We start from the raw sequence: 14,933 nt of genomic DNA, 5'->3' as shown, positions 1-14,933 counted from the left end.
AGATGTAAATTTTATTGCAAAACAACTAGTCCTTTTCCCAGTTCGGCATAATGCAGTGTTTTTAAAGTTTGCTCTCCGTTTTTTTTTATTGAACTTCCATCCCATCTACACATATCACAAAGTCAGTCAATGTGGCACTTGGCCTACTTCTTTCCCTCTTTTTAAATTACAGGCCAAAAAAATATAAGGAATATGCAATTCAATAAGGAATATGTTTCAGCCTTGTGGCATTGTCTTTCCCTGATCAGAAGAATGGAGAATTTGGTAATACATTAACAATTATTATGAATTAAATAAAAAAAGCATTTTTTGCATAATACAGACTTTTGGAATAATCAATTGTCTAACCCCCCTCCCAGACAATTGAGGCAGAAAGGAAGCCTACTCTACCCCCTCAAAAAACACTTTGGGGTGAATGACACCCCTTTAGATGTATTACACTTTCCTGGCATAGCTTTTCTGGACTCTTCAGAATGCAGTATTAATAAAAATGAACAGAAAATATTTTAAAAACACTATTTAAGCTGCGTGATCAGCAATGGGAAGTTTTAGACTATTGCCCTGGTTTTGTTAAACCTATTTTCCTATATTTAGCTTTTTCTTGAATTATTTCACGTGCATGTAAAGTTAATAGAATTTTGTCAAGGGATGAGAGGGGGATGAAAAAAACTTACCCAGGTGGTATTTTGGGTAACAGTTTGATATTTGGCCAGGACTACATAACCGCTTCTTATTCCTTTTTCTTCTGTTCAGCTCAGTGAACTTGCATTGTGTCTTCTTCCGCTTCTTCATTTTTTTAGGGGTCTCAATTGGGCCATCCTCAAAAGCGACACGTTTGCTTGACTTCTTGACTTCATTGAGCAAGCTGGAATGCCTGCTTCTGTTAGAAGCCCCTCCATTCCTTTCATCATTTTCAGCCATACTCTGCTGAACACAGGGGGACCTCAAAGGACAACCATTTTTTTCTGGGCAGTAGATGTGGCTGCTGCAATGTTCCATGGATTCTGAAGTAGAGATGGCAAAGTTCTTATTAAACACATGCTGTTTATCCACTGGATTAATTTTCTTCAAAAATATTCGACAATCCTTAAAAGTCTGCCCTCTCCATGCACTTTCATTACATTCATTAGGGGCATGCGCTTGTCCAATACTTTGCTGATTGCTGTACTTGGATTTACTACTTGGCCTACAGTTTGAGACTGAGTCACACTTTGTGCTGAGGTCAGACAATTGTGCATCTTGTTGAATAAATGCATCGCTGATTTCATTTCCAGTTGCTGAAGTGATTCTGTAAGATTCCAACAAAGTTGTTGGTTGAGTTTCTACTGGGTCATTCTCAAGGCTTGTACATATTTTGTTAAGTTTCCCACTTGCATTAATCAAACACTGACTTTGGCAGAAGAATCGCAGGTTTTTCTTTTTTGATTTCCAGTCAGATGTTCCATGATTATACAGTTTTTTCACTTGTCGCCATCGATCATGTTGCAAGTTCTCAAATTTAGTTCTCAATTTAGCTAAGGTGAAGCTATGCTCCCTGCTTAAGACTTGAGATCTGACAATTTTATGTAGAAGCTGCAGCTTTCCTGTTGATTTTGAAGGTGTGGACAGTGCAAATTTTTTAAAGTGCTTTCTCAAAGGACTAGTATTACAATCATATTGCCTTGTTCCCACTTTGAATTGGCTTGTATTGATTACTTCAAAAGGATTACGAGCATTTGCTTTTCTGACTAGTGATAGTGATTGTGTTTCTGTTGTTTGCATAAACCAGGCACATAAGTCATCTATGCTGCATTTTTTCTGGAAAAGCATTCTTATAGGTGAATTTTCCAGTTCCAAAATGCAGGAGTCCAAAGGATTTGATACTTCAATGCTACTATCTTGTTCAACATGACATGTTCCATTATATGGCCATTTCTCATATTCTTCTCCATTCTCCATTCTCACATGCAACCAAGTCTTAGTTATCTGGTCATATCTACTGTTTAGTTCTTTTAACAAAGAATCATTAGAAATGGAAGGATCCCACCATCTCAGGGAATTGGATGAAATTAAAGGATCCAAAGTAATTTCACCAATGGATCTGGATTTACTATTCTCCGAACTATTTTTTGCATGGTCTGCCCTTGTATTTATTGAGGTATTTTTGGGTGGCATTTTTAAATGCTTTACTTTGCGTCCATTTTTCAAACTGAGTTTACACGGTTTCTGCAAAAAGGCACGTTTACAAGAAAATGAGCTCGAAGATGCTGATGAATGTACAAAAGGCAATGATGGTCTTCTAAGGGAGTGTCTCAAATGAGTTTCAGACCTTTTTGAAGCAATGATAATCTTGGGTGAAAAATTCCCTGCTTCATCATTGCAAAGGCTTTTAAAATCATTGCTTTTATTGCATTGCTTAGGATCCTTGTTAGATGGTTCACAAGCTTCTTGTTCTAAGGGAGGCAGACAGCTGTTGATACACACTTTTCTTTCCTGAGATGAAATCTGATTAACAGTCACTGATATGCCAGATATTTTTACTTTTGCTGGTCTGCCAGGTTTTCTAATTATATTTAAAGGCTTTTGGTTTGGTCTGATATTGCTGCAATGGGATGGTAGCACAGGGCTGCTTTCTAGTGGTCTAACATCCTCATAGCCACATGTAGAGGTTTTTTCTGTTGTAGAATATTGCATAATTTTAGATTTTGGCAAGTTGTTCCGGGCATCTGAGCTCAGTGTTATTTGATCAAGGTCACATACAACACTGCAGTAGCTGTGAGGTTCTGGTGCAGATTTAACTATATTTAGGTTACCTTCAGAAACACACCTCTTAATCCTTCGAGATCTTCCAAAAACAACAGTCACTGTAATATTTTTGTAAATGTTCTCTTCCTCTAGACATTCCATGTTAGAGTTGGCATTTTTTGCAACACCAATGGAGTCCTTCCTATGACTACCATTATTACTCACATCAACTTTTGGTTTGGGAGGTCGTCCAATCGGACGCTTAATTTGTTTTACAACCTGAGGACCTATTTTTTTTGGTCTCCCAGGTTTCCTTTTCAGGGAGGATCCAATGTTGCCTTGTTCCACAGGTTCTTCCTTAGGCTTAGGATTGGTTACAGTGGAAACTGTTGTAGGAAAACCAGTTCTCATTTTATTTTTATCTGCATTTTCGTTATAGCTGCATTTATCAATAGATACTTTTTCATCAGAATCCTTTGCCTCCAACTGTTTTCCCAACAGCTTATTTGTTTTCTCCTGAAGAGAATAAAGATCAATGTTTAATTTGGATGAATCATTCACAGAGGTTAGTGTGTACTTGACTCCTTCACTGCTATTAATCTTGGAAAGGAACATAAGTTTTATAGGGCTAGTGTAATTCAATGTTGATGAATTATCTCCCAAATGAGAATTTCCTTGGGATTCCTCCTTATTTAAGGTCAACATATTTGAATCTAAAATTGAGGGTTTCAAAAGTCTTTCATATTCTTCTTCATAAGATACATTTTCTTTTTTTGGCATACAATCACTTCTGTTGCTATTTCTAGCTGGTAAATGACTCTGTGATAACACATATTGTCCCTTACTTCGAGTTTCACTCATGCTAGTAAGAAGGCCACTTTTAGATTTACTGTTCACATCAGAATTTTGAACGTCTTTTATTTTGCCCAATATTTTATAACCATTACGCATGGGCTGTGTGGCCTTTTGAGCCATATTTATTGTATCTTCCAAACGCTTTACAACAACCTGTAGATTGGTTTTCTGCATAATCTTATTTATATTTTCATTGCTACATGACTTAGCTTGAAAATCTTTGAGAATTTTATCTCCTTCTATGCTAGCAGCAGGTTTTGATTTTATGTTTTTCCTTAATAAAAAATTATTTGCTACATACAAAGAGCACCATTTAGGAGAGAAAATATTATGTCTGGTTCTCTCCAGGCCTCTATCATAATCTCCTTTCACACCAGCTGGATCCACATCTAGTTCAAGTCCACATTGTGTTTTAGCCAAAACCGTTTGAGAGGTTGTAGAGCTGTTTGCTGCAAATGTTACAAAATCATAATTGGTTTCTGAGCTGATGAGAGGTAGTACTATAGTTTCTTCTTGACCTAGTGGCAAAAGCTTCGACTTTGAAGAAAATGTCCCATCTTTATTTTCATAGCCTTGTACATCAAGCTGTTTTAATGTATTGTATTTTGTATATTTTGTATATTTTTTAACTTTTCTCTGTGAATTTGTCTTCTTTTTTAAGAAAGTTTCATCAAGGCTAGCCAACTCTCTTTTGATTTGCAAAGACTTTCGTCTAAATAGACATGAATGGGGAGAACTATGCATTGCAAACAAAGTTTCTTGTCGTTTGCGAAATCTTGTTTGGATAATTTTATTTTCCACTTGCTTATCATGTTGATTCAGTAATTCTGTAAAATTATAATCATTGGTCTTAGCATCATGTAAGAGAGATGTAATGAAGTTCCGTAATTTAGAATCGGTTTCTGTTCTTCCATCGCTCTTAGGTAATTTTGCCAATATTTCTGTATCAGTAGTTTCTATTGATTTCAACTTCTCATTGATTCGATCCATTAAATTCTGAAATACATCAGCATTTTCAAGCTTTTCAAGCTTATCAGAAATTGTAAGTCTATTTTCTTGAGTCACAGTTGCAATGCCTTCCTGCAGGTTATCGGGCACTTCTGCAAGATATGTTTGATCTTTCGCGTGTTCAGCGGGAAATAGTGAAGGAGGCTGGTTACAGGGTTTTTCAGGTCTATCTTCAGCCAATTCCTTTGGAGAATTGTACCCATCAGCTTCCACAGGAGACAATGGCGGTGGTGAAGGGCTGCGGCCTTGGCTACCTCTATTAATTTTTTGACCTCTTGGAAAGAGGTATGTATACAAATCTGCCTGGATAGAATGGATCTTACACAGTTGTAGCTGTTTGGGACAGTACCCATGAGGATGGCAAAGCAAAGAATTTTCTTTGTTCATTATTGTGTTAACAAAGCCTGGGGCCATTGAGTGGCACGTCAAACAATCCTTATTTGGTCTTACATTTTGTGAACGGCAACTTTTCATCAGCATGTTGTCATCACAACTGAAGCCTGGAATATGAATCTCATCTTCCTCTCTCTCAGAATATTTAGGGTAAGTCAGTTGACTACTGCAACCTGAATAACATGATTCTTGGATGAAAAATTTCAACATGGCTAAAGTCTGATGCCAATGATATGAACATAAGGAAGTCAACACCTTGTTTAGAGTAGAGTTTCCTCTTTCCAATTTAGTTGTTTCCTCTAGTTTTGCACCAGCAGCTGTACTTGAACTGAAAACATAAAGCAGATCGAAACAAAAAGTAAATTACAATTAAATATGGAACATATGATAAAAAAACCTAATGAAAATATGGTATCATTCAAAGCTTATAAAAATGTTATATTTATAAAAACGTTACACTTCCGCTCAATGCATTTTGTAAACACATTGTAAAGGGAAAAAAACTTAGCAAAAAAGCTTAGCAAGATGTGTTTTTCCATGTAATGCATTCCGTAGCATTCTGTTTACTATTTCAAGAGCAATTTAAGAATTTTTTTTTAAACCAACTAACTGTTTAAATAAAGAAATTATGGTTGTGATTCTAACTATATTTTAATCATACATAAACTATATTGAAATCAACAAGGACTCAGATGTCTTCTGTATAAATTCCACTTTAAATTAAGAAATCCCATGTATCTTAAAAGGACATTTTGGGATATATATACATTTTGGGATATATATATATATATATAAAGCTTTTTTATTTTTATTAATGTAATAAGAGAATTAAATATACTAATTTGCTTAATTGTATACTTGCCCTCTAAAATAAAATCATAAAAAGAAATTGGTTTTTATTCCATTGGACCTCTCATAGAAAAGCTTAAAAATGGCATTTAATTATATATATATATAAAATTAAATGCCATTTTTAAGCTTTTCTATGAGAGGTCCAATGGAATAAAAACCAATTTCTTTTTATGATTTTATTTTAGAGGGCAAGTATACAATTAAGCAAATTAGTATATTTAATTCTCTTATTACATTAATAAAAATAAAAAAGCTTAACTTATTCTGCCTATGCTTAACTTTATTTACCTATATGCTTAACTTGATCAATTTCTTGAAAGTAAGTATCTTCTCAGAGAATCAATTCTTTTTAAGTCTTTGCCACAAATTATTGCCCTGTCTTTCTCTTGTTGTGTATAATTGGAATTTAACCTGTGGACTTCCTAGGACCTTGAGGGACAAGGTTAACAAACTGTAATATATAATGTATACTTTTCTTGTAAGCTAAACTATATACAGAGCTCTATTTTATTAATTATTATAGTGGCTTTCAGATGGCAGATATATATTTATCTGTATATATTTTAGTTTATTAAAAAAACTATATACACACAGTGACTACACCATTATGTGTATAAATATGTGTCTTCCTCTAGAAGTAAATCAGTTAAGTTAGATACAACTAAGAATTCACCTACAACACCTACTGCCTGAAATATTCCAACTACAAAATATTAAAAATTGTTACTACTTACCAAGTCATTAATTCAAACTGAAAATTGTTCACAATAAAAAGTAAATAGTGATTTAATGGGGGAAATTGCATAATGTAGCCTTAAATATTAATGTCTATCAATAAGTTTTAAATGTAAGTAATATACAATTCTGTTTCAGAAAAGTAATGTATTTCAAACAGATCACCAAACTCTGAACATGACACACTATCCCAGCAATAGTGAAATCTACTCCAAAATTACAACCATATGATAATAATGTATCAGGTTTCCTGTTTAATCGATTTAAGAAATGACTGTTTTCATTCCTGCCTTTCTGAAGAAACAAGTTAATAGGATGCAACATCAATAATATGTCTTTGGAAATTGTGTAAAATCATATTAAATATCCATTATCTCCAGCTAAATTATCTCGGGGTTCTACCCATTAGGTTGACAAGTCACTGCCAATCTGAGAATAAGCATTTAGGTGGCTGAATGATGTGATCCTTCAAAGGGAGACTCTATCTACAAAATATGAATGTTTCTTTGCAATGGAAGTACTGACCATAAAGAGTTCTGCAAAGCAGGGCTGATGAAACTATTTGGTAAATATATTGTAGACAAAAAGGATAAATTTTGCTCTTAACTCTGCATGTATAAACTATATGTTCACACAGTATGCAAGCATTTAGTATAGAAAGGGATATCTCTTATAGCTCTTCAGTAATCTGTCCCTTCACAATCTTTATTAAGGTTTATTTGCTGATTCTCAGTGCACACATTTAGTAGACATGTATATACTATGGTGTGTGTGTGTGTGTGTGTGTGTATCAACAATTCAAACTTTGTAATCTTTTCCTCTCCTATATGATAATAGAAAAATTGTAAAGTTATTAAATAGAATGTGTTTATTAACATATTTTGCACCATAAAAGTCACACAATTCTGAAGTTCTGGAAACTGAGGCTCAATTGAACTATGCAGTCTGCAAATGAAAATTTATGAACATAATTTAGCATTAATTATAGCATTAGCATTAGTTATAATGCTACAATTCAATTCCTTAAACTTAACAAACCAAGGGCACAATCATGACGTCTTACTGCACAAAGAAATATGTAGATGTGCAAAAGAGCAGCACTTTATCTATTAAGTATCTTTCCTGGTGTCTAATGTGCCTTGCTTTATAGTTCAGTCTGCACTGCCATTTTACCAATAAAATTAGGCCCATAGAGTAAATCAAGTAAGCCATCATGAAGCATTTTTCTTTTACTGAATGACGAATCAATCACACATCAGTGTTGTAAATTTATGTGCAAAAGCATTGAAGTGCTTTACTAAAAATTACAACATAGAAACACATTAAGAAATTCATACAATCAGATCTGGAAATATAACAACACAAAGAGGAAACAGAATTACAGTACATGTACAACACAAGACAAATACATGGAATTCATTAGAAAATATTGTAATAAATAATTCATGAATTATAGTGCAATTGATTTATGCATAAATAGAACTAATTGCCTAGATATCGGTTATTAACAAAATCTGTCAAAAATCAAGGCAGCCACAGAGTATTACTAAATTACTGCAACAATGAAAATACTGCAATTTAAAACAAAAACAAAACACAAATACAGGTATTTGTACTGTAAACAACTAAAAAAAATCAGTCTCACTAAAGTTATTATACAATTTAATTTAATATAAAATAGTCATTAGCTACCAGAAATGGTTTAATTTACTGAGCAGTAGTTCTAAAAACAGAGGCACTGTTTTTTTCTTTTTAATATAAAATACTTGAGAAACATTCAAATAAGTAGAAAGCAAGAAGGCCTGCTTTCATCTTCATTTAAAAGTCTACTGAAATATGAATTTTCAAAAACTTGTCAATTTCTAAGTAGTGACTGGTAACTGAATTTGAAAAGTAGTTTAAAATTATAATTTAAATAGCCTTTTGAATGGATACAATGGGGCAGATGAGGGGGGAGTTTATGTATTTCCCTGCTTTTCCTCAGTTGTATAATCAAAGATTCAGCCTATTCATTACAAATAATTAACGTTTCTTTTTAAAACTTACAGATTGAACATTATCTACAAACTATCAAAAAATATTTTAATATACTATTTCTGGCCAAAAATAAATACAAGTACGAAAATGCTGAAAATTAATTGTAACATTACATACAAAACTACCACAGTTAAAGTCAATAGCAAAATGATCCCTGATTTTATGAATCCTGTTACTTTTTGGTCAGGCCACCATTTAAATGATATTAAAAGAGTACTGCAATTTGTCTTTGATATAGACATGAATTTAATATTGTCTAAAACATTTAAAAAACCGGCTGGGAACAAACAAGTCCCAATCTTGAATGGGTATATTCTTCCTCCTTCCCTGCTCATCCTATCCTTATCTCATAACCTTCAGGAATAAGATGGGGGAAGTAAGGAGTTGTAACAGGAAGTTGGATGTAAAAGCTTAGTATCCCAAGTCCACACATCAAGCAATGAACCACAGGTCCTAGCAGTCCTCCAAATAAACCTGAAATCTTGCTTTCTATTGGGGAAATATATTATTAACGAATAATCTTAATCCTGATGAACATATGGCTTAGTTCTTTAAAATGAAGGATGACCTTGACAAATGTTAATCTCATCTGTGGTATGACTTTTAATTTTTGGGCTTGTTTTCCATGCAGTTGAGCTGAAGAAAATTCAGCACAGATCACGTAAATTCTCAATGAATTGATTACATGGTTGTGTTGCTTTCATTTGTAAGTAACCCCAATTTATTAAGGCTCAAATCTCTTCCTAGTCTATTCTGAAATGACCAAGTTGAATGACATCTTCAAAAAGTATCAAATGTGAATATACTATAGACAGTACAATTCACAGAATTTAAAGAATGAACTCTTATATTAAGTGTAAGTTAAACATATTCAGTCAACCATATATGGGGAAAATAACAATTTTTGAAATATTAATTTTGCCATAAAAATCTAGTTTTTTCAATGAAAAATTGATGTCTTCATTCATATGTAGAAATGGTAGGAAATGATAAAGTTATGTAATATATAAAATCAAATGAGTATGGTCCTTCTAGTAAGCAATTGCTTACCCACAGTGAAACTACTATAGAGCTCCAGAGAAATTTATTCCTCCCTTTGCTCCCTAACTAAAGATGCATTGAGGCATATGATTGATTGATTGATCGATCAATCAATCAGTCAGTAACTGCAAGTTTTTGAATTCCCACCCTGATAGATATTTGATAAAGATAACACAAATGCCAGAACTTGTATAATTTTAGTAAGTAGTGCAATTGCCTAGGAATACATGAAAAGCATGCAAACCTTTTAATCCCCTTGAGGCTCAAAGGTCTGTTAGCACATTTGTAAGGTGAGCACATTTCTTTCTGAATCCTACTGGATTTTCTCTGTGAGAAGGATCATTTCCAATTATGAGTTATCTGAAGATCATTCAAAAACTGTACTATAAAGAACTGTCCTCTGAGGTTTCTTATATTATGTGTGTGTGTGTGTGTGTGTGTGTGTGTATGTATGTGTGTGTGTGTGTATGTACATACATATGTGTATGTATATATATATATACACACACACACACAATAGTTCTTATATTATAAAATAAATAAAATGAAATGTCCAGCTTCCATATAGTAAATACACAAAGAAATTCTAGTACTGAAAATTCAAAACAGTTTTTACTGTTTTTTTAAATCGGTAATTCTATCAAGACCCTGAACTGCAAGATTTGGTTATTAGCAAAATGATGATGTATCGGCCCACCAAAATGAAAACCTGATATTCATTTTGATAAACTGAAAAAGGTTTGAAATGTCACAGCAGCGAAAACGTTACTGTTATCATGAGGTTTTCAGTAGGAGTGTTAAACAATCCTTAAATAAATGTAAGTAGTCATAAAACCAACTAACTACCAGCACACTTAAATCAATATAACCATTTTCAAGCTCATACTGTGCACATTATGAAACATGCTCTAATATGCATTCCAACTTTTCTCTTCAACCCTTATAAGTTAGCTTATTTTCTATACTAAAGGAAAACCATTTTATGTATGCCTTTAGTATTCCATCTCATTTCATAGTTATTCTATCGCTACAACTAAATTTGTCAGTTTTTACAAGCATATATTTTGTAAACACCAATTTCTTGCTAAACCAACAATAACATTTTAATAATCCAGTTTTGTTACTAACACGCTTTTAAAAATGAAATATTTACTTTATATCCAATGTTACGCTCTAATGTACTTTCTTTTCCATTGTCTGGTTTTAACTAATACTTCATATCAGTTTCCACATTAAGAAACTAGAACTGTCCTCTTCCCTTGATTTGCTTATTTTCAGTTGCGAGCGACTTCTGAAAATATTTTGAGAGGATAAATGCCCTAAAAGCACAAATCATGTATTTCCTTAATAGGATGGATTACTGAGCTAGGGTCAATCTTCAACAGTAAAAAGTAATATTTCACATGACAAATAGAAGTTGTTCCCAACATTTTATGCTGACAACTAAATAAAACCTGAATCCTTTTCACTTATTTGTACAAGGATTATATTAAATACAAACTATCACAATTGTGATCAATTCTATCATATTGTCCACAGTGAAAACCCTGAATAAAATTATTCTTCAAAAAGGCATGTATGTGGTTTCTGAACTGCAAAATTTCATTTCTTCTAAGTGAACATTTGTTTCTCCCGCATATATGCTTACACCTGCACACGCACGCACGTACACATTCACACACGTGTACACAAACACACGCGCGCACACACACACACACATGCACACATACAAACACAGTGTTTCTAACAAATTAACTACATAGGCTTGCTGCTATTTTTGCAGGTGCCAGTCCCTGAATCAGTGATATTAAACATCCCAGTGTCTGGTAATCGGAGCTTCTTCTTCGGAGGTGTCTTCAGAGTTCCAGATCTCTCTTTAACTTTGTATTCTAAAGTGCTGTGAGGTACTCCATAGATCCCTTGTGCTTTGGAAACGCTCATTTTCCCGCTCATTACCATTGCAATAGCTTCCTCCATTATTTCATGATCATATTGCCGGTAGCGACCACGTTTTTTCCTTGGTTGTTTATTATCCTTACGGTCTAAGCCGTCTTCTGTGGATTCGGAGGTGCCATCAACAATGCCGTTCTTAGTATTAAGACACAAAGGGGAGAGGTCCCCATGCAAAAAATAGGTGTCCAGACTTGAAGGAGTTACAGATGCAGAACATTCCACTTTGCTCTGTTTGGGGAATATAGTTTTCAGTTTTTGAAGAGCTGATCCTTCTAAGACTGATGAGGTTTTGGAAACATGGTACATAACATCCAGAAGTCCAGCATTCTCATGCTGTTTGGGAACAGCACTGATCCTCAGTTGAGGAATTTTTAATTGCACAGCTGGAGCTGACATTTCATATTGTACACTTTCATTTTTTTCTTTAAACTGAGTGACCATTCTTTGCAAAGTTAACTGGTGGAGGTAATTGGAAGCTGTTGGGAATCTTAATTCTGAGGTTTCAAGTAGACTAAGTTTATTTTTTTCTGTGCACTTTGCTTGAGCTTTTGCCCACAAGGCTACTTTTTGCAGCACGGCACAGGGCTCTGGACTGTCCTTGTAAGAACAGATGTCCTTGAAATCTCGAGTTTTGTTTTTAAAGAGTGCAGGGTTTCCTGCTGGTAAGGCTTCTAAGTGGAGAAGTAAAGTTTTTTGAGGTATGCCATAAAGGATGCCTGCTTTATTAATGTCCAGTGCTCCAGACTGAACGTCTTTCAAGGCTTTTGAGAGCAAACCATCTGCAAACTCAGCACTTCTTTCCACAAAGTCCTCTCTGTTTCTGTGGAGTCTCCTGGATGGATGGAATGAAACGATGGTGAACTGATGCATGAGAGACTCTCACACAGCTATGGAAGGGAAGGGTCCACTCCTTTATTATACTCCTTGCTTAGGTAACATCACTGCTTCTGACACTTTTAAGGCTTTGAGTTGTAGTAGCTATTGATTACCATAGCAAATGTTAGAGTTCTGGTAGGACCATGTGAGAAAATGATAGCCCAGTTTCTAGAGCAGCCCTTCCAAGAACTTTAAATCCTAGCTCAGGATTTGGCAACTTTGTCATCTGTTTTCAATTCCCTTTTGACAGATGCTCGCAGAATAACACTTAAAACTTCTCTTTTCACAATCTAACATCCACTGAATGTCCCCATCCTAAAGGAGTTTTGTTAGTAGAAACGTGACGTTACCGCTAAACAAGTAATAAAAGAGTCAACCCCCTTATAGAAACGTTGTTTATAACTATTAAAAAGAACCTTAACATATCCAGTTTTTGTAAAAAATGCAATTAAAAGTCCTAAATACTACTTCTAATTTCTAGTAAAGTTAGAAATGTGTGTGACTAGTAGGGGGATAGGGAGATAGAAAGAAAGATACGTAATGCAAGCAGTTTTTCTGGGGGGGTTTTCCCCCAAAAGAATAATTCTATTATACAAATGATAAGTGACTGTTATGACGGGAAAGATGTCAGAATTATAACATGTTACTTTAATGTAATTTCAGTAAATATTTATCACAGCAGCATATTAACCATTCATAAATGGTATCTCGGTAGCATGTCATCACATACCATAGTAAAATAAAAATGCAAGAGCCCTCTCTTTTTGGGGTACTAAAATTGCAGTTCCTTTAATTTTCTTCTAATATCCAAAATCTATTAAAATGTAAAATATTTTTCTTTTTCCAATGATAAAGGTTTAAACTCATATCAAATAGTTTTGATTCTATTACTTAGTTTCCTAATTGCATTATGTACATAAGCATTTTATTTTATTTTTAGGAACATGAACTAAAGTTTGGTGATTGTTCTGATAACTTTTCTTTAACAGAAAAAAGTGAAAAACACAAAATGAATTATATGAGTTATACACAAACATACAATTATGAGTGAAACCCTGGCATAAGCAAAGAAGAAGAGTGCGTCAACATACATTTTATATAAGTCAATTCCAAAATAAATCTTCACATTTCTCTTACTTCCACCTACTCCCTTTAAAATAAAGCAGAGTAATGCTTATTATGCTTACCCAGACAATGAATTTTCAGAACATGACCCATCATACTGTGACTGTTCCAAGTTTGTTTTCTTCGTAGAGAGATCTAGCACTCCATCCCCTATTATAAAAATGGAGCATGAAAACATATACTATTATCAATAACAAAATAACAAAGGGCAACTGCTAAGACACTCTCATGCTATACATCAATTTCTGTTATTAACCTTTATGTCTTGTGCTGTGCAACTCAAGGATGATGCCAGTACTATTATTGCAAACACCCATTACTTTAAAACAAAATTCAGTTGGTCTCTGAAGACTGCAGGTACCTGCAAATGTTGCCCTTTTGACTTTCTTTATTCTTGCTAATAGGAGGACAGCACTAAGTAGATAAACCCTATCCAGCAGAATTACATTGTGGAGTCTGAATTAGATTAGAACAGCATTGTGCTCTTTTTCAACAGTTCCCCATATTTAAAAACTTCTGGATAGTGAAATCAATTCCAGGATTTAAAAATTAAAAAGATTTAAACATTGTACTTGTGGGAATATTCCAATAGGGTAATATTTCAAAATGTAATGTTCAGCTAATGTGGAACAATGTATCATAGAAAAGAAGCATTGAGAAATATAATTGTAAATACCATATTTTTCAGACTATAAGATGCACCAGAGTATAAGACGCACCATGATGTTGAAGAGGTAAATTGTTAAAAAAAGGTTTTGCACTCTGCATGCCTCCCAAACCCTCTGCACTCCTCGTTTTTTGCAAAAGGGGGGGGGCATGCAGAGGCTTGTAGAGTGCTCCTGGGGGCTGGAGGGGGGGGGACAAAAACAAGAAAAAAACAGCCTGATTTTTGCTCCGGCCCCCAGGAGCACTTTGCAAGCCCCCCAAACCCTCTGCACATCCATTTTTGCAAAGGGGCGGGGTTTTGGTAGGTTAAAAATGCTGTATTCAGTGTAGAAGACGCAACCAGATTATTACCCTTTATTGAGGGAAAAACATGCGTCTTATACTCCGAAAAATTCAGTAGTTATCTTTCACAACCACCAACAGTACACACTGGAAACTCAGATTGAACAACAGGCCCAAAATGAAAAATGGCTCTTTACTACCACAGGACCTATTAACCAATAGTGCAAATCCCATAGCTGAGAATTGTATACATTTCTTATTTTTCAAAGTGGCTCTTTGGTGAGGAAGATGATAACTTAATTTGAAGAAGGTTTATTTAAGCAGAATTTTTTAAAAAAATCTCAGTAAAATATCAGGTATTAATAATGAATTAGAATCTTATATTA

At 34.2% G+C, this 14,933-nt stretch overlaps 1 protein-coding gene across 8 annotated transcripts in view; it reads right to left on the bottom strand.

Moving 5' to 3' along the window:
* The window catches only part of LCORL (ligand dependent nuclear receptor corepressor like), a 111,035-nt gene that overhangs the window by 27,513 nt on the left and 68,589 nt on the right, over positions 1–14,933 (bottom strand). For 4 of the 8 annotated variants that reach the window (XM_081960263.1, XM_081960267.1, XM_081960265.1 and 1 more), the window contains 2 exons: positions 13,662–13,749; positions 675–5,308 (listed from right to left, as the gene is read on the bottom strand). In XM_081960263.1, coding sequence (XP_081816389.1) covers positions 675–5,308; positions 13,662–13,749 — 4,722 coding nt within the window. Of the gene's footprint in view, positions 1–42; positions 5,309–7,734; positions 12,431–13,661; positions 13,750–14,933 lie in introns of those variants that run through there. The other 4 variants (XM_081960264.1, XM_081960268.1, XM_081960269.1 and 1 more) reach the window with 4 other exon arrangements.

The sequence above is a fragment of the Natrix helvetica genome (assembly GCF_964273705.1).
Source record: "Natrix helvetica genome assembly, chromosome: 7".
Lineage (NCBI taxonomy): Eukaryota > Metazoa > Chordata > Lepidosauria > Squamata > Natricidae > Natrix > Natrix helvetica.
Note: the sequence above shows the minus strand (reverse complement) of the source record. Positions and strands in the feature narration are given on the sequence as shown.